This window comes from Vicia villosa, unplaced genomic scaffold (assembly GCF_029867415.1).
Source record: "Vicia villosa cultivar HV-30 ecotype Madison, WI unplaced genomic scaffold, Vvil1.0 ctg.002705F_1_1, whole genome shotgun sequence".
In the NCBI taxonomy this organism is placed as follows: Eukaryota; Viridiplantae; Streptophyta; class Magnoliopsida; order Fabales; family Fabaceae; genus Vicia; species Vicia villosa.
Genome location: NW_026706008.1, coordinates 274,365 through 286,369, shown reverse-complemented (window position 1 = coordinate 286,369; position 12,005 = coordinate 274,365). Strand labels below are relative to the sequence as shown.

At 31.6% G+C, this 12,005-nt stretch overlaps 1 protein-coding gene across 1 annotated transcript; it reads left to right on the top strand.

The window, feature by feature from the left end:
* Window positions 1-8,622: 8,622 nt before the first annotated feature.
* Window positions 8,623-9,402, top strand: LOC131639593 (uncharacterized). The gene has a single exon (XM_058910076.1). The coding sequence runs from the start codon at window positions 8,623-8,625 to the stop codon at window positions 9,400-9,402; it is 780 nt and encodes a 259-aa protein (XP_058766059.1).
* Window positions 9,403-12,005: the final 2,603 nt, after the last annotated feature.

Below are 12,005 nucleotides of genomic sequence, written 5' to 3'. Positions count from 1 at the left end.
GTAATCAAACACCAAAATGCGCTCGATAACCCCAAAATATGACAAATTTGCAAATTTCGGATTTAAGTCATTCGCACTTGATATGTGCATTGCTTCAGCTACCAAGGTAACACCACTATTTTGCATAGTACTTTTATCATCCTGTTCTTTGGTATAAAATGTGTATCCATTAATTGCGTATGCGCTATAAGAAAGCACAATTACAGTTGGACCATAGGCTAAGCATCTCAACCTTTCTGTTACTGAAGCAGGATCTGAACGATACTTTGAATAAATATGATCCCTAAACCACGGTATGAAACTTCGATTGTGCTCTCGTACTATCCAGTTCTCATTTCTATTTGGATTTAAATCTCGGAGAACAATCTTGTGCATTTCAACATACGGCTCAACCTCAATCTCATTGTGCAGAACATACAAGTGCGCTTGATCCCGTTCGACCATTGATACTGTCACAACTTTATTTCCAATTAGCCTTTTTCCTTCTTTTTTTTCGACAATATGAGATTTAGGGAGTCCAATAGATTGAACATTTGACAGATATTCAGTACAAAACTCAACCGCTTCTTCAACAACGTATCGTTCGGCAATACAGCCCTCCGGTCGACTTCTGTTTTTCACGTACCCTTTTAATATTTTCATATAACGTTCAGCAGGGTACATCCATCTCATATAAGCTGGTCCGCACAATTGTGTCTCTTTCACAAGATGCACGACTAGATGAACCATTATGTCAAAAAACGAGGGAGGAAAATACATTTCAAGATCACATAAAGTAACAACTATCTCTTTTTGCAATGTTGGTAAGATCGCGGGATCGACCACCTTACTGCAAATTGACCTGAAGAAGAAACACAGCTTAGTTATTGCGCTTCTTACTTTTTCTGGAAGAATAGAACGTATACCTATTGGTAAAAAATGTTCCATTATAACATGACAATCATGCGTCTTCAAACTCTTTAACTTGAGGTCTTTCATGGACACAAGTCTTCTAATATCTGAAGAGTAGCCTTCTGGAACTTTAACTTCACTGAGAAACTTACACAATGTTTTCTTCTCCTTTCTAGATAGAGTGTAAACAGCAGGTGGCAGATATGTTCGTCTTCCTTTCGTCACGGGTCCCAATTCAGTTCTCATTCCCATGTTTACCATGTCCTTCCTTATGTTAAGGCCATCCTTAGACTTTCCTTGTATATTGAGTAACGTACCTATGACGCTGTCAAATACATTTTTTTCAATATGCATAACATCCAGGAAATGTCTTACGTACAACGACTTCCAATATGGAAGTTCAAAAAAAATTGACTTCTTCTTCCACCCACCCTTGACAAGTGAATGTGCAAAAGGCTTGCCAAACTGAGTGCTCACATCTTTCACCTTTTCAAAAATTTGATCACCTGACAAAAAAGGCGGGGCTGTACCGTGTTCGGCCTTTCCGTTGAATGCTTTTCTCCACCCACGGTAGTGATGATTAGAATTTAAGAATCTACGATGGCCGAGAAAGACATTCTTCTGACAAAGCTCCAATCGTGTCGTATCGGTTTCATCTTCACAAACGGGACACGCCTTTTGACCTTTATTGCTGTACCCGGATAGATTTCCGTATGCTGGAAAATCATTAATTATTCCAAACAACATCGCCCTCAAGTTGAAACTTTCCTTCCTATACCCATCGTAAACCTCCACACCGTTCTCCCACAAAAACTTTAAATCTTCGATTAAGGGTGCCAAGTATACATCTATGTCATTCCCTGGTTGTTTAGGCCCAGAAATTAGCATAGATAACATCATGTACTTACGCTTCATACATAGCCACGGAGGTAGGTTATAGATCATAAGAATCACAGGCCATGCGCTATGCGAGATACTTTGAATACCATGCGGGTTCATTCCATCAGTAGACAATGACAACCGAAGGTTTCTTGCTTCTTTTCCAAATTCAGGATATTCAGTATCAACTTTCATCCATTGTGGTGAGTCTGCCGGATGTCGCAACTTTCCATCAATAATTCTTTCATCTGCATGCCAAGTCAAGTGTCTTGAATCGGTCTCACTACGATACATGCGTCTAAATCTCGGAATTATAGGAAAATACCATAAGACTTTAGCAGGAGACAACTTTTTCTTATATCGAGGGGCACCACATTTAGGACACTCATTCAACGCTGCATACTCGTTTCGAAACAAAACGCAATCGTTTGGACATGCATGTATCTTATCATAGCTCATGCCAATAGAGGACAACATCTTTTTGGCTTCATACGTTCGATTGGGAAGAACATTATCCTCTGGTAGCATATCTTTCATAAGGGCTAATAACTCTGTGAAACTTTTATCCGACCATCCATTGTCCGCCTTTAAGTTGTACAACTTTAACACCGCAGACAATCTTGTGAATTTTGAACAACCATCATACAACGGTTTCTCTGCATCGCTTACCAACCTCTCAAACATTTTGGGACAATCCGCAAGATCTTCTTCAAGCGCTTCTGCAATCTCTTCGACTCGATCGCAATCGTATGTGTCTGTGCAATCGTCGTTTGAAGCATACTTCCTATTACAACTCGACCCAGCATTCCCGTTACTTTTCTCACCATGCATTGTCCAACATGTATAACTTCTATCAATTCCAAACCGTAACTCAACGAATTTCCATACCCCTTTCTCGTACTCTTTCGACAATCGGTTTGATCTCATCCATGTCTTATCCATGACTTAATTAAGCTAAACAAAAACGGTCAAACTTTCACTCTTCACAAGTAACCCCTATGGCGAATTCAATTCACAAAGTTAGTAAGTACATCACTTAACGATTAACGAAATTGATATCATGTCGGAATAATGAGTATTACTTAATATAATCTAAAAGTTACAAAGTTAGTAAGTTCATCACTTCAAAATCAGAGAATATTCCACATGTCGGAATAATGAGTATTACACTCATGTCTTAATTAATTAAGCTAAACAAAAACAACTAATTATTTAGGAACAGAACGGTATAATGCGTTTCTGTCAATAAAACGCAATGAATCAGAAGCAATAAAACGCAACATATTACGGAATGAATCAGAAGCAATAAAACTCAACATATTACTTTGGCGAGAGAGAACAATATATTACCTGTATAGTAGTAAGCAACTTATAGACCCACACAATGTAAGATTCTTGAATGAGATCAAACTTTCACTCTTCACAAGTAACCCCTATCAATACAAAAAGAATAAGTCACAAATCTATAACATTGACAACACTAGAAATTGTGTCAATGGAAAGCAATTAATTACCTGTATAGTAGAAAGCAACTTCTTGAATGAGATCAAACTTTCACTCTTCACAAGTAACCCCTATCTAGCAAAGATATTCCTAAAAAATATAAAATAAACAACTTAATTGAAGAATATAAAAATTAGGTCATAATCCATAGCTTAAAAAAATCAGCATTGTATCATTATGTCAAATTCATTCAAATTCAAGTAAACTCACAAACAAACACAATTTTCAAACCAAAAATGAAACAAGATGCAAGAAGTCACATTGTACCATGAGAAATTGGGTTCAAAACAAGTTCTAAATCCCTAAACCAACATCCCGGACAACCATGATATACGTATAAATTGGCTCTCAAAATTCACTTCAAACAAGTTCAAGATGAAATAATGTAAAATTTGAAAGAGAATAATGTGAATGTTTCCCATCTCATTTCATTTCAGAAATAAATATAGATATTTCCTTCTTATCTCTTAAAGTCAATTTAATATATGAGCATGTTTTAATATAGTTCAATCCATTTCAAAACTTGTAGAATTCCATAAACCAAGTTGCAATAAAGTAGAGACATCAATATGAACTCATACATTAAATCCAAAACCAAACTAAGACACCTTTTTCAATTTACAAAATAGCAAGAGGAAGAGTTGAAATGTTTGTATTACATTCAAACATGCTCATAGTGCACAACGATCATGTTTTAGAATAAAGATAGCATTTTCATTCTCAATCCCACAAATAAGTAAATATATAAATATACTTCACGAAATAGTATGCCAAAGTTTTCATGTAATCAAAATAACAGTAGAACTTCAAAACTTATACTTTTATATAAAACCTCACGAAACATTGTTCCAATAAGTCAACAAAACCTGAAGCATAACAACCTAACTTAAGTATACTTAAGTATAGTTAAGAGCACAAACCTGAACTAAGGAGAAAGAAGAGTGGTGATATATTGGGAACAAGGTTAAGCAATTTTCTTTTAGAGATTCAGATTCTGCAGATACAAAGAGACAATAAAACAAGATTATAAAAATTGTCTCACCAAATCACCATCTCAAGTAAGAAAATATCATAAAAGTAAGAAAATATTCAATGAAAATTAAACACTCTAAAGACATTTAATCAAACATGTAATATGCTTCATTCTCAAATTGCAGTGCAACCCTTAGTTGAAACCCTTAAAACTAAACCCATAAATCATATTACCTTGCACAGTCAGACGGAGGAGAGAACGACGGTGGTGGCTGGCGACGGAGGGACGAACGTGGTGGCTGGCGACGGAGGGACGAACGGTGGTGGCTGGCGACGGAGGGACGAACGGTGGTGGCTGTGGCTGGCGACGACGGAGGGTTTTTCGGTTGCAGAGAAAGTGAGAAACAGTAATAAAAAGAAAACGAAAGAGAGAAAGTGAGAAAGTGAAAGCGTGTTTTTGTTTTTAATTTTTACTAATAAAGGCTACTAAAGCGCTTCTGAAAAGCGCTCTCATAGCCTGGTCTATACCAGCGCTTTTTAGCAAAAAGCGCTCTCATTAAACCCCCCTATAGCAGCGCTTTGAAAAGCGCTCTCATACCCCCCCCCCTTACCAAAGCGCTTTTCAAAAGCGCTCTCATACCCCCCCTTACCAAAGCGCTTTTCAAAAGCGCTCTCATACACCCCCCCTACCACAGCGCTTTTCAGAAGCGCTCTCATACCCCCCCCCCCCCCCTTTAAGAGCGCTTTTTTAGCGTGTTTTTTTATTTTGTTTTTAGTGCAACCTATAAGAGCGCTTTTTACTAGAAACGCTTTAGTAGGGGTGCTGTTAAAAATTAAATTTGGCGTAGTGATATGTGACTTGATTTGAGGAACTTTTTCAAATTCATCTCCCTATATTGATCGATATAATGTTGCAACACTTTTCCCATTCAAGTAATATCTCTCATATATCACTATTTTGGTGAACATTGTATTTTGTTTTTTTAACGGAACATGTGACATGACTTTACATGCCCAAAAACGTTTTTCTTTGAGAAGTATTTAAAAGGTTAAGCTGCGGGTAGAATAGGTCGCCATTGGATCGAACAAGAAGATGAGTCGGTTTGTGAGCAGGATTTATGTAGGATGTTGTTATTCTCTGTGGTATATCAGTCTTATCGTCTCTGTGCAAGGCGTTCCCTTGTTTATGAAATTGAGAGGATGTTGTTTGGAAGAAAGATGCTACTATGAAAATAGGTTTGGCTGCCCATGTATTACTTTGCAGGTTCTGTTTTCTTCATTAGGAAGGTTATGTCACTGCTTCAATCAAGAAACTCATAAGGATAGAGTTGGAGGTCTTGTAATGGAGGTTGTTTTTAATATTTTCCCTTTTGTATCATAAGTATATTCTTTTTCATGGGTCTATTTGATTCTTTTACTATTTGTAAGGGTTGGAGTATCCCTTATTAATAATATTCTGGCTTAAAAAAGTAATTATAACACACAACATGCATTTAGACGAAATAATCTATTGATGAATGTTTCAAAGTGTATTTCTTTTGAAGTTTTGTTTCACTCAAGTCATTAATAGTACTATATCTACATACTTGACTTGGAAAAAATTGGATTCATGCGGATCATTTTGAATACTATGCGTGCTTATATCACTATAAAAAAACTATGGAAAATAAGACGGCTAAAAAAGCCAGGTTACGGAGGATTAAACCGCCACAACAAACAAATATGAACGTTTTAAAAACACCTTAAATTTTAATGTCACATGGTAGAAAAGGACATGGATCCTCTCCTGTTTAATGTCTCCTTCTTTCCCTTCTGCCTCAATCTAAGCCTTTAAACTAATCTAATAGCATATGAGAGAAAAAGCTGAAAAAAGATTTCACCATCGGATTCAAATTTAATGGTCAGATAATACACATGAGAGGGGGCAGCAAACAAAAAGCTGAAGGGATCTATTTCCGGTAGAAAATGGTGGTTTACTGTAGATTGCCCAAACCACAATCATGATATTTCTCTGTTGAGTCCATATAATGAATGCCTTAGACTGATGAAAAAGTTGATTCACATAAAAAATTGAGATTTGTAAAATAAGATGTAAATTTAACATAAATAACAATTTATACTTGTAACTATACAACATGATAAATAACAAGCAAACTGATAACCTCTTTACTTGCAGAGGAATAATTAAATATTTTCTTATGTAAATTTGCAGGTAATTGAAAAAAAAGAAAAAAGAGGCGTCATCCCAATAGCGCCTACATGAAAAAAAAACCCAAACATGATTAGTTGGGTAATTTTTTTGAAATGTTGGTTTGTTTGTTTATTTTATTTTAAAAACCTGCTTATTAAAAACAATTGAGATTTTGGTTTTCGTCCCTGATTTTTTTTTTTGTGTAGGTCCCATATGTCTATTTCTAGTTGAAATTCGTTAAGAAAAATTTGCCGCTTAGGGAACCATGCTTATTAAAAAAATTGAGATTTTGGTTTTTGTTCCTGAATTTTTTTTTTGTGTAGGTCCTCATATGTCTATTTCTAGTTGAAATTGGTTTAAAAAATTTGCTTTTTTTAAATATTTTAGATATTCCACATAAGGAATTTGAATTAGGAACATTTTGCTCATAGCCCTAGAGCCTTTCCCCCAAATCACTTATGTTACTTAATATATAATTGCAGTTCATATATATATATATATATATATATATATATATATATATATATATATATATATATATATATATATATATATATATATATATATTAACATTATATAATAAGGTAATTTTTTTGAAATATATCTTGTTTTCTTTTGAGTTTTGATATTAATTATTGTTTTATTCTAATAAATAATAATATACAGCAACAAATCACTGCAAATATTTTTATTAAATATTTCATATTTATTTTATTAGTAGTAAATTGGCTTCTTTATATTAATGCTAAGTTTTATTTAAACTATTAAATAATAATGGTAAGTTTTACTATATTTTGTTAAACAATTTTTTCCATTAATAATTAAAATATTTTGTGTTGGAAAAATATGTGCGTTTTGTTTAAAATATTAATATTTTAAATGTTTTGTTCATTAAGTAATCAATTTATTAAATATTTAATACTTCAATTATTAAACTTTCAATTATATAGTTTATTGCATAATTAGTTTATTAAAAAAATAATACATAAATGAATGAAAAGTTATAAATATAAGGGACTTTAATTAACTAAATATTTAATAAACTAAATATCTGACAAGTTAAATATTTTTTACTATTTAATATTTCAACTATTAATATTTAAACTATTAACATATTTTTCACCTAAACTTTAACATTTTAAAATCTATTTTATAAACTATTAATGTTTAAATATTTTAAAACCTACTATTATTATTTAACATTTTAAATAAAACCTAACATATAAAACTATTTAAACAAATTAAAAGACATTTTCATTCATTTGATAATTTTCCATCTCTTAGTGACAGTACATTTTCCATCTCCCTTTTCTTTACATTGTGAATATTGTTTAGTTTAACAATGAGGGATTCTACAACTTTTTAGTTGTTTGTTTTTTGTATTTGTTTGTGTGGGTTGTTATATTTGTTGTTGTGAAAATCTACCTATACTAATGAAATGAATCATGAAAATAGGAAAATATTAAAAATTTCATCTGATGCATTATGTGTTTTAGAACGTTTTAAGGCAGATTATTGAGTTATCTAAACCCAAGCAAATGTAGAGCATGGATTACAATCCAGTACTTTACATGCATCCCTTCAAGTTTTCTTAAGAGAAATATTTTTACTCATAATTTTTCTATCTTAGTCAAATTGTTTAAGGACAAACAATAATTAAAAGTAGAATTGTCATTTTTGAAATTCACCTTTCAAAATTTCTTAATGCTTTTCTAAAAAATAATGTTGTTGATACCCTTATAAAAATTTAAAATTCTGAAATAAGAAGGAAAAAAATGTTATAGAAAATGTTTGTGTTAACCTCTATTTAGAGTAGTGAATTTTCTCATAATTAAACTTGTTTCTTTTAATCAACTTGTAGATCTTCGACATGGCATGAGTTGTAAAGTTTTGATTTAATTGGAGGTGATCTCTATAGGTAAAATTAGTCTTTTCAATGGTAAGTTTTATGAATTTAGCAAAAAAATTTGTTTTATTTAAATTAGATTTAAATTAGAGAGTAATTTTCTTTTCTGAGATTATCCTCGTTCTTTTGTAATCTTATGTGAAAACTTTTGTTCTCCTTTCAATACAATTTGCTTAATACCCCTTTTTGGGAGGCTAATTGGAGGAATGGCAAGAGTTTGAAAGAGGAGTATCCGAAATTGTTTTCTTCCTCTTGTTTGAAAAATGTGTCGGTGGCGGGAATGGGAGGGTGGAGTAATGGCAATTGGGAATGGGGTAATTGTGGTATTTGGGATAATCAAAGTTCTAGTCTTGATTTGAGGGAGGAATGGGATTCTTTCCGGAATTCCATTGTGGGTCGTGGTCCGTCTTTGTTAGGGAAAGATGAGGTTAGTTGGAAGTTCTCGGCGGATGGTTTCTTCTCTGTGGCATCTTGCTATAGACATTTTGCTAGTATGCGTACTCCGTGTGGGCCTTTTGAGAAGTTTAATGAGGCTTTGTCGTTGATATGGAAGTTGGAGGTCCCTTTTAAAATCAAAGCTTTTGGTTGGAGGTTTTTTGTGAATAGGCTTCCTTTTAAGGATTTACTTACGGTTAGAGGTATAGCTTTGTCTCAAGATAATTTAAAGTGTGTTTTTTGTGGTTTCGTTCCGGAAAACCGAGAGCACTCCTTCTTGAATTGTAAAGTGGTGGAGGTGGTGTGGAGGGAAATTTCTTGTTGGATTGGGAAGCCTTGGAGTGTCATGGAAGAAGAGTGCAAAAAGAGTTTCATGGAATGGTATTATTTTTGTAAAAAGAAAAAAGTGAAAGTGGGTAAATTAGGTGTTGTGTGGTTAGCTACTTTATGGATTCTTTGGATTACTAGGAATGGGATATGCTTTCGGAATGAAGGTTGGGATGTGAATAATACGTTGTGGAAGATTAAATCTTTGGTTTGGAAATGGTCCTTTATTGGAGAAATTACTCATCCCATTTGTAGTTTTTACGAGTTTAACAAGGATCCGTTGTTATTCCTATCGTAAATCTAATTGGTTTGTAATTTCTTTTTGTCGGGTTTTCCCGCTTTCTGTGTAATCGGTTTTTGAGAACATTTAGTTCTCCATTTTAATGAAATCTTGCTTACACAAAAAAAAAAAAAAAAAAATACAATTTGCTTAAAAAAATAAATATAAAATAATCAATTAATTAAAAACATGTTAAATATATTATTCATATTTTAATTAATACATAAATCATACATAATTGATTCACTTACAATCTCATAAATTAAATATGACTCTTAGTATCATGCATTTCATTCGCATAACATTAACTACATGTTAAATATAACTCTTAATGTCATGCATTTCATTTGCACAACATCAACTATATGCATGAACCACTATTATATCTTGCAAATAGCGCATATATCTTTCACATTCTTCAATTTTTTAAATATGTCTCTCTTAATCATACATTTCATATATATATATATATATATATATATATATATATATATATATATATATATATATATATATATATATATATATATATATATATATATATATATATATATATATATATATATATATATATATATATATATATATATATATATATATATATATATATATATATATTCATTTTTATAGAAATGCCAAGAGTTCTTCCAAACGTTATGAAAGTGATACATGTTGATCTATATTTAAATACATTTCGGAAAAGTAATTTTTATATGTTCATGTTAACATTTGTTAGCAAATTAGAATGACTACTGTTTTTAATCTTTAATTAACTATTAAATATATTTTAATAATATAATTTTAATTTTTTTATAAAAAATTAAAGAATTTGTTTTAATATTTGTAATCTACTCTGTTTACAATGCACACATTTTTTTATTTATTTATGTAAATGTATATTGTTTTAGCAATATTTCAGTTGAAAGTAATAATATTTTTTAGCGAATACAAAACAATTTTTTTCTTTAAATAAAATATTCAATTATATTCAAATTAAGAAGTTAGTCCAAAGTGTTTATAACTTCTCTTTTCTTTTAACACAAAAATTTCAGTACAAGGTGTTTATATAAAAATATTAATTAAAAAAATGTTTATTTATATATATTTTATAAAACTATGTTATAGATCAAAATATCTCAATCCTCCTCATAATACTCAAATATAAAATATTTTTGGAAATGCACATGGTGTGGGAGAACTCGAAGAAATGGGATGAGAGTTTTCCTTATAAATATAATACATTATTTAAAAACTAATTGAACATATTTTCACATTAAGAGATGATATTTGATAATTATTTTTTTTAGATTTTACTATTATTTAACTCAAAATTCTATTGGCCTAGAGTTTTACTTTTTATTTACCAGAAAAATTGATAACAATATTGAAAAACAATCCAAAAAATTAACACCCAACAGTAATAACACAGCTAATTACAATGTGATATATCTGAGTGTCATATATGATAAACTTCTTACAATGGAAACAATACTAAGGTGGAATGAAGAGTAGCTCCTTATAAAAGGGTAAATCTATCATTCCTAAGTGTGCCCCAAGTGCATTTTGTCTTCCCTTCTTATTTTCCTTTCTGCCCCATTCTCTTATACACATGTGTCAAAGGCCTATCAATGAGAAAAAACTAAAACAAATTCAATAACTTAAAAAAAAGTCGAAAACAAAAGAAATTACAATATCTTAGAATTATCACCAAAAAAATCAATTATTAATAAGCAACCATAAGGATTAAATTGTCAATAATGGATGCCAACCATCCTATATCAAAAAGGTGACTAAGTGAATCAATTGGTACAACATATATTTCATCATGTAAATGTAATAAAAAAAATCTATAGAATAAATTTGTAAATTTAATATTTCAACCAGAATCACATTTAATCTTTCTATTAAGTTAGTTTAAATAGTCTTTTGGCACGTTTTTTATTTTTGCCTCTGTATTTTTTTTTTTTTGAAAAAGACCCTTGAATGTTAATTTTTTTTTAGTTTTAATCTTTATGTAGATGTTTTGATTGGTTGCATTTTGTGGTAAAACATTCATGTGTATTCTATTGTCTTGACTAAGGTCATGACATGTGGTGTGTAGTGTTAAAGGTTATGCAAGTTCTGGTTGTGTAAGCTAATACATGCTGTGAGTTGGATGTCATGCCCGACGTCATGACATCAGTATTTGACAGCAGTAGCTCTTACGTTTTCTGTTCTGTTTCTATTATGTCTCCTTATTTATCTCAGTCTTTATTTTGGGAAACTAAAGATTATGTTGATTGTACATCAGTAATAGAACAAATCATGGGCTGTCTTTTTGGTACCCTGATATGTGAGAAGCAGAGAATTGAAGTGAAGAATACGGTTTGCTGTGATTTATGCAGAACAGGTACAACATCAAGATGTTCTATGGAATGTCACGGCATGCTCTGTGACATCAGTATTTGACAGCAGTTACTGTTATATTTAGCTGTCACGCGCCTGCTGAGCTGGAATATAAAGATTCAGTAAGTACTCAAAAGATGCAGAATATTCTATGGAATATTATGCAATCCTATGTGGCGCAGGTTTAAAGGTCAAGAGAATCAAGATTAGAATATTCGAGAATTATGCAGTTTCTA